The sequence below is a fragment of the Halyomorpha halys genome, unplaced genomic scaffold, assembly GCF_000696795.3.
Source record: "Halyomorpha halys isolate HHAL.00 unplaced genomic scaffold, Hhal_1.1 Scaffold287.1, whole genome shotgun sequence".
Lineage (NCBI taxonomy): Eukaryota > Metazoa > Arthropoda > Insecta > Hemiptera > Pentatomidae > Halyomorpha > Halyomorpha halys.
The window spans coordinates 1,330,907-1,345,431 of record NW_027111053.1 but is presented as its reverse complement, the minus strand read 5'-3'; the positions used below and the strand labels follow the sequence as shown (position 1 = coordinate 1,345,431).

General features: G+C 35.1%; 1 protein-coding gene across 3 annotated transcripts in view; it reads left to right on the top strand.

Moving 5' to 3' along the window:
• LOC106680794 (ankyrin repeat family A protein 2) overlaps positions 1 to 9,203 on the top strand; it is a 23,523-nt gene extending 14,320 nt beyond the window's left edge. For all 3 annotated transcript variants that reach the window (XM_014420733.3, XM_014420734.3, XM_014420735.3), the window contains exons 5-6: positions 5,634 to 5,766; positions 8,463 to 9,203. In XM_014420733.3, coding sequence (XP_014276219.1) covers positions 5,634 to 5,766; positions 8,463 to 8,515 — 186 coding nt within the window. In that variant the 3' untranslated portion in view covers positions 8,516 to 9,203. The remainder of the gene's footprint in view (positions 1 to 5,633; positions 5,767 to 8,462) is intronic.
• Positions 9,204 to 14,525: the final 5,322 nt, after the last annotated feature.

Genomic DNA, 14,525 nt, shown 5'->3' with positions numbered 1-14,525 from the left:
GGTTTAAATTTAAAAACTTTAATACTAAATAGATAATAGAATTTTATTTAAATTTTATAATATAAAAGACTCTTAAATCTCAGGTCGGGTTGCTAGGCAATCAGAAAACAGACACTTACAATAATTACACTTAATTAAATTAATATATATTTTACACATGTATATATTTTTAGGTATAACAAAAACTAACCAAGTTATATACTCTTCTTTTGATGATTTTTGGTATCTTCTTTTCTATAATGCTATGTCCTAACATCAAAATGACTTCCCTTCTTTCTATTAAAAGCTATGTCTCTCTCACAACAATGGCTTCCAAACTTTCCAGCTTCCAGCCGACGGACGTCCTCTCATCAAGCAATCCAAACTCAGAGTATTTTTCTTCTTGGTTGTCTTCATTTTTCAAACTGTCCACTCTTGCTGGACAGAAATTGATGAGGACCTCCTCATCCTGGAAACATCATTTCTCCTGCGCGCCCAAACAACGAATGAAACTCCAAAACCAAAACCTGCCTCGATATTCCATGTAAACATCGATTGTCGCACAACAGTTACAGATTTTTGCAAATGATTTACTTTCTGAATAGTATTCTTTAGCACTATTTCTTGACTTCTATATTTTCTTAAATTTACTGTATTTTCAATTATGATGGGAAGAGTTAAAATAGTTTTTATATTTGAATCTACTCAACATGGCCTTGATTCAACGGACTTGTTGACTGAAGAATACGTACCGCCATCTTGGTTTTGTTTTGAATCACAAATTTATTATGGACAATGAAAATTGGTTAGCTTTCTTTTTGGATAAACAAAACAAATGAAGAATATTAAAATAATACATAAAATAAAACATATCCCCAAACCCTTTATACTTCAAAATATATTATTTACTCAAAAAGAGCATATTACAATTTATATATATATATTATATATATAATTAGGCTACTAATTCTTTACAAATTAGGTCACGGCAATCAGGACACAGCTTTTAAAAGAATTAAGTTTGAATAAGTTTGCTGTTATAACTTAGTAAATGATGGAGGATGAAGTACTGGTAATTGGGGTTGAAGATCCTAAAGATATGATTCTATTAAATAGCTTCCATAATAATAAATTGGTAGTAACAAATTCAGATTTAAATTAAAATATTGAAAATAGTGATAATTTAGATGTTAAAACTATGTTTCAACAACTAATGATGATGATGAACGATTATGGGAATAAAATAGACAAAGTGGGACAAGTTTTAGACAATCAAATAAAAACAACCATGATAGAGATTCATGAAAGTTGCAGGGTTGAAATTACAGGGTTAGAGAATAAAGTAGATGAGAAAGTTGAAGTGGTTGAAACTAATTTAAGAATAAATAACTCAGAATTACTAGATGAAAATATTGATGAAAAGGTTAGACATTTTGAATTTGAAAATAAAGAAAATTATGAATTAAAAATTAATGAAAATTGCGAATTTGAAATAAATGAATTTTGTGAATTAGAAATTAATGGAAATTGTGAATTAGAAATTGATGAAAATTCTGAATTAGAAATAAATGAGGAATCAAAACAAAATGTAGAAAACAAAATTGCATCAAATAAAATGGAGTTGAAAGAAAGTTGTCTTACGGAAACTATTTAATACAGCAAATGTCTGAATTATCCGACAAAGTGATTAAATGCACTGTGAAAGAAAATGAACCAAAAAATCTGTTAGTAGACTTACAATCAAAACATAAATATGATATAGAACTTTTAAGTCAAACGGATAATGATGTTCGATTTTACAGAGAAGTAATCCAAAAAACATTAATCAATAAGAGAACTATTCATGAAATAAAATTTAAAGATTGTACAAAAAATGATCATTGTAGGAGTAAGCCAGAATTAATTACTCAAATTAAATCTTACATTAAAGGGGATGTAAAAAATAAATTCATTAGGATTTTCAGTTTTAGTAAAACATTTACAGGGATTGACCCATGTTATTTAAAGTTAAATTTGAACCAGAAAATAATTTTACTTAAAAATAAATTTTTAAGATTAAAAATAGGATATTTGATAAGGCTTTAAAGGTATCCTTAAATATTAAATTAATGTGGTATGGTACCTGGTTGGTGGTAGCCAGGTGAAAGGGTCGTATTCCATTCCTTACAGCACATGTTGTCATAGATCATATCATTTACTACATTCAAAGTCATTTTTTTAAAATTAACAATCTTTTGAAAATTCATAATGTTTATAGTTTCTATTATAATAATAAAGGCAAATAAGAATTTGTTGGCTAATCCACTAGAGTCAGTATAGCCTTGAGGAGTATAAAGTTTTTCTTTGTTATTATGACTATCTTGATAATTAAAACTTTGTTATTGATGAATTTTTTCTTTTTCCCTTGTATTAATCCATGTTTAGTTTTGGGCCATTGTCCACCTGTATTATTCTTGATCAAGGGAAGGTATTTGAAGAGAGTCCTAAATAATTCATTAGCCAAAATTATTCTCAGAATATTCCCGAAACAAGTTCTTAATAAAATAAGCTATTATTGCGAAGATATATTTTTTATTCTTTATAATGTTGTATGTCTCTTTAATTATCTAAAAGGTTCACTAGGTGTGGGAGTTCATATAAAAAACTTGTAAATGTTTCATTCTGTATCATTTTTTTTTGTTAAGACTACAATTATTAGTAAATTATTATAACAGTCATGGAAAGTAATAGCTACTAATTTATCTCTTATTCAAATGTCTTTGTATATTCATTAGTATTCAAAATTTAATTATTATTTAGAACATAAATTTTATTTAGTAAATATGTATCAAATTATAGTGAAATGTGAATCGGTTTTATCAAAATATATTTTTAACATGTTTGTGTTTATATGTAAAGATGTTATTTGGAATTGTAATTATTGTATGTGTATTTGTAAGCAGCTAGTAACTCAGAGGTGTTTTTTTTTTTTTTTTTTTTACTAAAAGTTTATTTATATGATTGTAGTGAAATTAATTCAGACTTTATTAGAAAAAAAATATATTTTGAGTACAAAATAATTTTTTTTTTACCTAGAGAGGAAGAGAAATGTAATATGCTCTTTTTTAGTAAATAGTATATTTTGATGTATAAAGGGTTTTTAATATGTTTTATTTTATGTATCATTTTAATATTGTTCATTTGTTTTGTTGAACCAAAAAGGAAGCTAACCAATTTTCATTGTCTATAATAAATTCGTGATTCAAAACAAAACCAAGATGGCGGTACTTATCCTTCAGTCAACCAGTCCATTGAATCAAGGCCATGTTGAGCAGATTCAAATATCATAAAAACTATTATTACTCTTTCCATCATAATTGAAAATACAGTAAATTTAAGAAAAAATAGAAGTCAAGAAATAGTGCTAAAGAATAATATTCAGAAAGTAAATCATTTGCAAAAATCCTTAACTGTTGTGCAATAATCGATGTTTACATTGTACATCGAGACAGGTTTTGGTTTTTGGCATTCATTCGTTGTTTGGGCGCGAGTGGGAAATGATGTTTCCAGGATGAGGAGGTCCCCATTAATTTTTGTCCAGCAAGGGTTGACATCTTGAAAAAGGATGACAACCAGTTATCACCCAAGTAGAATAAAGAACTCTGAGTTTTGATTGCCTAGTGAGAGGAAGTCCGTCAGCTGGAAGCGGTAAAGATTGGAAGCCATTGTTGTGAGAGAGACATAGCTTTTTGGAAGGACTGAAAGCCATTTTGACGGTAGGACATAGCATTATAGAAAAGAAGATACCAAGAATCATCAAAAGAATAGTCTATGAAATTGGTTAGTTTTGTTATACCTAAATTTAAATACATGTGTAAAAGAGATATTCATTTAATTAAGTGTTAATAGTAAAAGTATCTGTTTCTGATTGCCTAGAAACCCGCCCTGAGATTAAGAGTCTATTATATTATAAAATTTAAATAATTCTATTATCTATTTAATATTAGAGTTAATAATTAGATCCCAAGCTATCCTTTAAATAGGAAATTAGTTAAAACTAATAAAATTCTTTTAATTTAAATAAATTTTTGATAATTACAATATATATATGTTTTATTTTCTCCTGTCATAACTTTGTTTTTATTAATTTTCATTCTGTACAATTATTTACTTTAATCATTCTGTTTATATTTTATTTTAATTTTTTTGTATTCATTTATTGTTATCTTGTTCTTAGCCCTGATGAAGGCTAGAAATTCTGGTCGAAACGTTGGCACTGTTAAAAACTTTTTTCAACTTATTTATGTTATTTTCAGACTTCACCGCCAACCATCTTTTCTTCATATATATTATTCATGGTCAACTATCTACTCATCACTTTTAATGATTCATTTGTTATCGATTTCAAACAACTTTTCACTTCACAATGATGAGAATACAGTTGACTGTGGATAATATATATGAGGAGAAGATGGTAGGTTTAACTTATCTGTGTTATTCTCTGATCGCACCCCAACCATCTACTCCTTTGTACTGTTTCTAGCTTTATAAGTTTGACTCATCCTTGTTTAGTCTAAATATACTATGCAATACTTTATTTTCAGAAATTTTAGGACATTGTTCTTCCATTAACAGTTGCCATGTGTCACATCTATAAAGAACATTATCAACTACAGATATTTTAGTAAATTCTTACTTTCAGCTTTCTAGACATTAAACATAATTTGAGTAATTTTGTGGTGGGCTAATAGCAAGCATTTCCTGTCTTTAACCAGGCTTTTATTTCTTTGTGAATTTAATTTCTTTTAGATATTTCTAAATTCCTTATTGGCTTACCTTCTTCTTCATATACAATAACTATTATTGAATTCCCCTCTCAATGACTATTTCTTCATACCATGGTCGCCAATCCCCCCAAGTCCATGTCCAATTGAATATGATGTTCCTTTGCTTAACCATGTGATTATTGCAGGTGATGCTGGTATGGTCTGATTCTCTTGAGAAATTCTTTGTTGAAAACTATCATCGCCTGTTTATTAGACCTTATCAGCCTTTTCACCGTACCCAGTTCTCTAACACATGGCCTAACCTTGCTATCTTCCTTCTCAGAATTTATTTTCCAGGATCTTTCAATTTAAGCTTTGATTTAATCCATGTTTCTTGTAAGCATTTTTTTTTTTTTTTGTGAAATCTTGGTACCTTTAAACTTGAATACTTCCATTACTTCCTTGATTTATTATTGCAATCCTTATTGAATCCCATCTATTACTCATCTTCTATTTATGAAGTGGTCCAATGCCTCTCCTTGAATCACTTGTCATTACTTAATCATCATACCCATAACCACCCCCTCTTTTATGGGTCTTCTGCTTTTGGATGAACCCTGAAGTAAGAGAATCAATGAGAAAAATAAGTACTATTTCTGTCACACCCATGAAGATCATTCTCCTTGTCATTCATTAATCGATGTTTATTAAGATTCATTCAATCAATGTTTTTAACTCTTAAAAAAATCTTTAATGTTCATCCACTACGTAATGTTTATAATTATTCATTTTCCATATCTTTATATTTCATTATGTTCAGCTTACACTGTTTATTATCTGTTTTTGTCTGAAATAAATACATAAAATATAAGTTAGGCAGTTTTAATGTAATAGTTTTATTAATTTCAGGATGGTTATCCTCCACTCATTTATGCTATCAATGGAAATCATTCACATGCTGCTCATGAACTACTTCAAAGTGGTGCATTGTTATTTGAGCCAAATTGCTATTCATTTGCATTATCTAAAGGTTACAGTCAAGGTTAGTTTTAAATCAGTGATAATAGATTGTCATTGTTTCAATCAGTGGCATTTCATTGAAGTCATATTGTATTTCTTTTCCTAAAAAAGTCAAGAAAATCTTTTTTGTGGTTAAGATTTGAAGAAAAACCAAAGTTTTAAGAAATAAAATTTCTATGAATTTATGATGGTGCATTGTTATTTGAGCCTAATGCTATTCATTTGCATTATCTAAGGGCTGCAGTCAAGGTTAGAATTAAATAAGTGGTAATAGATTGTTATTGTTTCTATCAGTGGCATTTCATTGAAATCATATTGTATTTCTTCTGCAAAAAAAGTCAAATATATCTTTCTTTGTGGTTAAGTATTCGAAGGAAAACCAAAGTTTTAAGAAATAAAATCTCTATGATTAATTGTAAATTAAATAAATCCGAACCAATCCCATCAAATCTCCTTTATCCTATGTTATAAACCTACTGACTGCCCTACAGTATACTTTAATAATGTTGCCCTTACCCCTGTAGAACAGATCCACTACCTTGGTCTACATCTGGACAAACGACTAACTTGGAATCCTCACACAAGACTGAAAAGACAGGAAGCTGCACGTCAATTTCGTCTACAGCACTTACTAGACAAACGGTCTAAACTTCTGATTCATTACAAAAGACTGATCTATATGACTATAATAAGACCTATTTGGACATACGGAGTTGAGCTTTTGGGCTCCTCTAAACCTTCGAATTCCTTTTGTATTCAATCCTTACATTGCAAAATCCTTTGTAAAATCCTTAATGCTCCTTACTTTGTCACAAATAAAATCATCTATAAAGACCTTTGTGTTCCCTATGTAACTGATCTAGCCCGAACCAGATATCAATCCTTTCAATATAAACTCCCTAACCATCAAAATCCCCTAGTTTCTAAGCTTGCTTCTTCTATTCCTGTCAATCCTCCAAGGCACCTGAAAAGAAGATGGCCTTGAGACCTTCTGGTGTAGAAATATGATTACAGTGGTACCAATGGGTAGTTTCTCTACATGCCTGTATCACTCCATTTTTATATTACATCAAATTTACTTCATGTGTTTTTATGTAAATGCAGTTGTAGATTGCTATAAATAAACACACAAAAAAAATGTAAATTAATCCTATAGAAAGAGCATTTTATACTCACATGAAGTATGGTGGAAAGACAAACTTTAATGGTCTTTATAGGAATTAGGTCTGGGACATAATCATTCATTCTGGATTTGAAGAAGGCAGAGATTTGGTCATCTTGAAAAAGATTTAACAAATAAGAGTTGTCTGAATTGTAAGGTATTTCACGAATAAGATGAGGTAAAAGAGCAGATAAGAATGCAGAAGGAAGAGGATCAGAAAAAAAGGAGTTCAGCTCTTTTGGATGGATTGAATAGAGGTTCTTTAGGATTTTCCATTTTAATTTAGGGTTAGGTGCTTGGGATAGAATATTATGAAAGTGTTGAAGCTTGCCGGGGTGTAAGTATATTTGAATAAGGCTTTAGATGAATTTGAAGATGGTACTCTGGAATTTTAGTGCATCTATAACGTTTATCAACATCTCTTCATCTCATTAACTCTCTTATTACTAAGTTGATTCAGGGAGTCTCTGAAGGTGCGGCTTTTAACATGTGCATGATGATTAAGGAAATTAAGGAGATTTGAAGAAAAGCCATAAATATAGAAGAGGGAATAGATTGATTCTAGGGAAAGGGAAAATGCATCAAGAGAGGAACTAATGTTTTCTATGGTTTAGTAATGAAGATCTTCCCAACAAATTTAGGAATTTGGGTCAAACGGTTTGGCGGAGAACCAATTATAGATAAATGAAACCATATATCTGTGAACTGGGTATGGTCTGTTGGTTGGTACAATAAAAAGTTCTGAAGGGAAAAGTTAGGTCCATGAGGTATGAATGATCAACATTTAATTTTTAAAAAAGTGATATGATCAAGATTTCTTATTTAACGTTATCTCTCAATATATTTAAACTAGATTAATATGAAATAATATAACGGCATGAGCATAAGTATACATTGTATTATCTTAAAGGTAAGGGATATCATTAAAGATTATCTGTTATGTATTTTGGCTGTCTCAATAAATGCAGCATTTCTCTCTTTTAGAAAACTGCGAATTAATGTATTCTAAAAATTATTTATTGAAATTGATTGCTATATGCTTAGATACAATATGTAAATGTGTTTATCTGAATTACATGACATGGCCTTGACTTGTGGAGAAAACACCTCTTGGTAGCCACTTTAATGACAGTTCTATGCTTGATGATCTTTAGTCTTTACCTCTCCAGTTACCTGTAAATCATAAATCAATAATCTATATCATTATTGGACATTAAGGTCAGTATGGATAATTTTATTTAGGGGATAATAGAATTTCTGGTTTGGTGTTGTGAGATTAAAGAATTTTGGTTGCAACAAATGGATGTTGATGCACTGATGGACCATAAATTTTAATATCAAAAATAAATTTTCAACTCATTGCAGGCCAAATTTATATTTTAGTCAAACATTTCTGCATAACTAATTGTGGCCTAAATAACAAAAATTACTTTCATTATGAATATATTATTTAATGTATAAAAATCTACTCAACTGTTTTCTATGTATTTGAAACCATTATCACTTTTTCTGATGTATATTAGTTATATAATTAATTTCTTTTTATGTTCTTTCAGTGAAGTCAGTTCTTGAAAATCATATCATTAATCTTCTTCAAGAAATGTCATAAGTATGTACCAAATGTTTCTTAAATTATAATTTTATACTGTAAAGTACAGAGATGCTGTGAGATGAGTATTAATGCTGGGTTGATGAGCAGAAATACAGTTTATCCTGTGGGTTAAAAATATTAAATTTCCTCCAGGAAATACAAATAAAAGGACTGATTCCACTTTAAACCCTGTTGTAAAAATGAAAAAAATATGATAAAACTTCCATTGAAACTTAAGGCTCTTCTGGTCAACGACATGAAATTTGTTTTCCTATAGCTGTGAAGGAATACTGCTCTCTCATTCCTTTTAGTTTACAACTAAAAGTTTCCCCATTAAATCTGTCTTAAATCAGTGGTGGAAAATCAAGTATCGCACAGGTCTACCTTTTTTTCTGGATCAAAGAAAGAGATCTGGTCCAATACAATCAATCTTGAAAGGATACTTGGCATATTCCTCTGGTTATTCCTAACCCTGGCAAGAGGTAAAATCTGTCGACTGAAGGAAGTGATTTAAAATTATTATTTTTTATTGAAGTGTCTGGAAAACACAGATATATTTTATTTATGTATATATTGTTATACACATTCAAATGGCACTAATCGACATCAAGTGACTAGATCAAATTTACTATAAAATTTTTGTATTTATTTGATGTAAAAAATATATTATTTGTAAAAAATAAAAATAAAAGTAATTGATATTTAAGATCTGACATTCAATAATAATTAAATATTTTCATTTAGTTGTTAAGCATAGAATTTATCATTGTACGCATTAGTACAATAATCTGTCTGAATACACTTGGAAAATAATCTATAAGCTTAGAATTTTAAAGTAGTATTAAAGACTGGTCCATTATTTAATATCAAAGTCTGTTGGTAATGAATAAAATGTAATTATAATTGAGAAGTTTTGCTTAAAATTTGGTATTTAATTGTGTTTTAAGCAAGTACAAACGTTATTTTTTTTCTCCAGCGAAAGATTAAAAAAATTTTTCCCCTGTTCTTCTCGGCTAATTTAATCGTTAATTAAATGGAAGGATTAATTATTTTACAATTCTTGAGGGCATTTTTTATTTTTATTTTGAACAAACTTAATATGATTAATTTGCTAAAACATGTTTATTCTATTTATTACAGAGTTTTATGAAATAGATTATTACTTTTAAATTATGTTATTAAGTGCTGCATTGTTGTGAAGTAGAAAAGTGTTCAATGTAATTCTTCATTCTCTTACTGTACATGTATGTTACTGTTAATAATATTTTCTAAGAAACTGAGAGAGATACAATAATCCTCAACTTGATTGATCTCATAGATACCTTGATTTCAACTGCACTAGAAAAAAGTTCCATATACTTCCACTCTCAGCCCTTATCTTAATTCTCTAACTTTGTACTGGTATATTATGAGATTATCCCTTTCTACCTACTCCCTAGTGCTGTAGCGTTAAAAGGACCTGAGGATCCTACACAATACTACTCCACTCTTCCCTATCCTGAACAAACAAACCTCTTCCATCCTTGGATCCCCATTCCTGCCAACAATTTTACCATACTGTCTTTCCATCTTAAGTGTGGACACCCATATAACATAACTGGACTAATTACTGTTTTATATAAGATGATGTTACCTGTCTTGGTCTGGACTCAGAACAGAATTTGAAGAAGAAAAAAAAAACACCTGTTTTGACTAGACCTTACTCAAATTTTAAGCTATGAAGGAATTAGATCCAAGTTTATGTTTTAAGTGTTCCATATCAGAAAGGGTTTAGTTAGAGAGGAAGTGATATTGAGAGAAACTAATATATTAAAGTAAAGTGAAGTAACTGGTGGAAGGGGGAGGCCGAAAAGATAATAATAATGTAAATTTGGTTAAGTATAATTTAGATATGGAAAAATTAGTCTATTGGTGAGATGTGTATATGATGTAGTGAGGGTCGCCATTTGCGTTTGCAGAAGACGTAGAAAAGTTCTTACATGTGTAACTGGGTACTTGCATTCTGCCCTGTATGTTATTGGTCACCTGATGGATGGTGTACCACTGCTGCTAAACTTAGAAAGGTGGCCATTCTCTGCGCTGTGCCGTATGCCACGCTTGGTAGCAACTTCTTAAGATAAGAATGTCTGGTTAGACATCTCAGTTGGCTGTGGTACCAAAAAAGGAGACCTTCGCTGCACAATCAACAGCACGCCACCAGTCCGGCGTTCGCCATCTTGGCTTCTCATTCTCCGTTTACTCCCTATGTGGTGCTGGGATTACGTGGATATCATAGTGGTGTATGGCGCCCCCCTCTGGTCCTTATGAATATACATTACAGCGATATAACAAACTAAAAGAATGATACTCCCGAGGACTGAACAAACCTTAGATTTGATGGGAGCAAATTTAAATTTCGAACTGTTTTAGCACAGTAGTATGCCAGTGTGATGTATGAGGATATTATCAGTCGGGAGAAAGGCCTTATTCTGTACAAAAAATAAAATGAATAACGTAAAAGGAAAATGGTACCCCCATTGACAGAGAAACAGAAAATCTTCAGAATTTAACGGGAAAGTAAGTATATATACTTATTATATATCAATTCCTTTAGTAATGCTCAAATGCCTTAATTGGGACGAATTTGTTTAGGGACACACTTCTCACCACGAAAATCGTACACAACGTGGATTTGATCCTCCCTCAGGAGAGGAACTAAAGAACCTGTCGCTCTGGCTAGGCTGATCCCGAAGGCATCAACCCGTAAGATACCATCCCGACCAGGGTGAATGTCGATGATCCTTCCAACCAGCGAGTGTTCCACCAATGATCTATTTTCCAACAATATTACTAAGTCAACTATCTCCATCCCTTTATAAGTCGCGGTCCACTTTACCCGTTATTGCAGGGTGTTTAAATATTCTCTACGCCAACGTGGAGCACGACCATAACCGTCCTCAGCATCAATATGTCCCTTGCCCAGGACTTCATTTCTGCGATTGGACTCTTATGAGAAAAGACCCAGCATAATCTATTCCCATGGAGTTGAACAGAAGATGGTCGAAACCTTTTTTTTTTTAGTTCCCCCTTCCTGGCATTGCTGCCATACAGGGTTCGGCAACAGTGGGGTAGTGCGTTAGGATTGCGCATGCTACTGCTGCCAATAAACATATTTTTTTTTTAAACTTTATTTTCATATATTAAATACAAAATTAATGGTGGAGCCATTTAATTTTTTGGGGACAATTACTTTTAAAAACGTGGTGCAGCCCAGCACTCGTTTGAGTGCCTTGAGAAGGGGCTACACCTTATCCACCAGCACCCGTCCGGTACATCCAACACGCCTGGTCCGCATCCGTCCGGTTGTCACCTCCAGTGCGCAGCCTAGTCCAGCCCTCCTGGTCTCAAGCTGCTTCTTCGCTATCCTCTTGATCTTCATCTTCCATTGGTGGCTCGCCGAGCCCTTCCCAATGTAAAGTGCGTTGGCCCGACCACTTCCCTCCGCCCGTAGATGAATTCCCTGAAGTACGGGTAGTGCTCCTCCTTCATCAGGAGAGGGAAGTCCGACTCTGCGAGGGCGAAAATCCCGCTTTTTCTCGTCAACCTGGCACGGTGTCCTTCCATTGCGGTGCAGTCCAATACCACTTGCTCTGCTCTTTCTGGGATCACACACATCGGGCACCGGGGGTCGGTGTTCTTTCCGAAGCTTTGCAGCTTTCCCCGGAATCCCCCGAGTCCTGTCAGGATCTGCGAGACCCAATAGTCGGGGATGACCCAACCTGCTCTCAATCTTGAGTGGACGGTGGGGAAGAATTTCCTTAGCGTCGCACCCTTTTCACTTGTCCGCCACCGTCCATTCCACTCTTCCTGTAGGAACTTCTTCCAACGGTTCGGGGCCCCGCCCCTGCCTCTTCACATCATACTTCGTAGCATCCTCCTTGAGGATGAGGTCCAGGGGCATTGCTTCTGCCAGTACCTGCACCGCCTCATGCGACACTGTCCTATACGCTTTCGGGACCCTCAGCAGAGCCAGTCATTGCGTAGTGGCCAGTCTCTTCCTCAGGATACCCAAAACCACTCCTTTGTAAATAGTCATCGTGTAATGCGTCGGAACGATTGGTTTTCCGCTTGCGACGGCGTGGGTGCATACGTTTAACTGGTTTTCGAATGAAAATGCTCCGCCTCGAAGCGGTTGCATCTTCCCGTATGAGGAGCGATTTGCCGGTGGACGAAGCGCTATCCGAGTAAGTCCCCTCATCGACTTTACCGAATACCGGCGAAGGCCTTGGTGGGAGCACCAGTAACTAGACGGGGTATAGGTCAACGCCGACGAGTAAATCGAACGCCAATGGAAGGGTCGGCCAAAACGTGATGCAACAAATCGGTGACTACCCTTGAAGGAATCGGACGTCTGGGTAAGTCGGAGGTTATTCGTTCAACTACGAGGGCCCGGACCCTGAAATTAGTGGTATTATCGATAGTGGGCCGAAGCCTGAACGTCATCGAACCCTTGATTTGGCGACTTGAGCACCTCCTAAACCGGCGATTCTTCAAAGTGTAGCAACTGGCCTCCAATTCGCGTTGCGAGTTCGGTAATAACGAAAGTATACTGGTTGCCAGAATCGAGCAGTAAACGTCCGGACGCGGAACGCTTGGACCCATGCAATACGGCAGTGCCCATTACTGCTACAGAAGGAGAATTACGAGGCCCGGACGTATCGCGGGAGTTACCCACAAAATCCGCGGAATTCAGTGATGTTAAGGCGACAGGGGAACCCGATCGGGTCTCAACATGCAATGCGCTGTGGTGCTTGGCGCGACAAAGCGCATACGTATACTCCGAAGGGCATTTCAAAGCGTGGTGACCCGACCTCAGGCAGTTCCGGCACAGACGGGCTGACTTGATAAACTCGTTACGCTCTTGAGGGGTCAAGGCTAGAAATTTATAGCACCGACTAAAGAGGTACCGCCCCTCGAAACGGAGACAATATTCTTTGCCGAGGGAGGTTGGCTTCGGGACCCGTGCCTGGGTGGCGACCCGGATGGGTCCGGAAAAACACTGGCGCTCGGACCAGTTTTGCTGGTGAGGAAGGCCTTCATATAAGGGCGCTGTCGTGCTATGTGGCCTTCATTGCCGCACTCAAAGTACCTAGTACGGGGGCATTGGGCCACCAGGTGTCCTACTTTTCCACACTCCTAGGCACTTTCTGTCTTCTTTCCCTCCTACATTGCGTATTCTGCCCTGGCTCGGTCGCCTTTCTCTATCCGTACCTATATATTTACCACTATCCCTGGGTTCTCTTCTCTTCCATGGTGTTGACGGATTCCTTGTGCGGTGGTACGGTACTCTGTTCCAACCTCCATCACCGACATTCATCCTTGCATCATCCTCTCAAGTGCTCACGTCGATCATGTCTTGAGCACATTCCACAAAAGTGTGATCCCGGGGTAAACCTTTCCTTTTATTTGTCTCCTTAGCCAGTTGCACCTTCATTATGGAGTCGATGAAATTCATCTACCAACTGACTATATCCTCTCCAAGAGTTTCTCTCATCTTTTCTGTGGCCAGATTAAACTGCTTTCTCGTCTCCCGCAGCATGTAGAAAATGTCTTCCTCTGGGGACCATCTGCCTCCTCCATAGGCCTTCTTTAATCTTTCCTTCAATACTGGCCATGCTGTTTGCTCGTCTGCCTGAATATGGTTCAAAACACTTCGCTTGATCCGGCATATGAGCGCTGCCTTGAGGGAAATCGCGTCATTCTTGTCCAGCAACTCCTCTGAGACCTTGGTTACCAACCTCTCCCTGATGTGATCTCCCACCTTTAATAAAGTGGTTACTCACCAATTTCGCCTGAGAACCGCTCCAAGTCTGAGATGGGTTTTCTAATATCCTGAGACGTTACTGCTCTCACTTACATTTTAGCCAACATTTTGGCGTGAGCAGCCGCGAGAGTGGTCTCTGGTAGCCGGGGATTGGGACTGCAGAAACTAAAGGAGCCGGTTGCGCCACCGGGATCAGTAGAACTGGCGGCCTCACTGCGGGCTGTG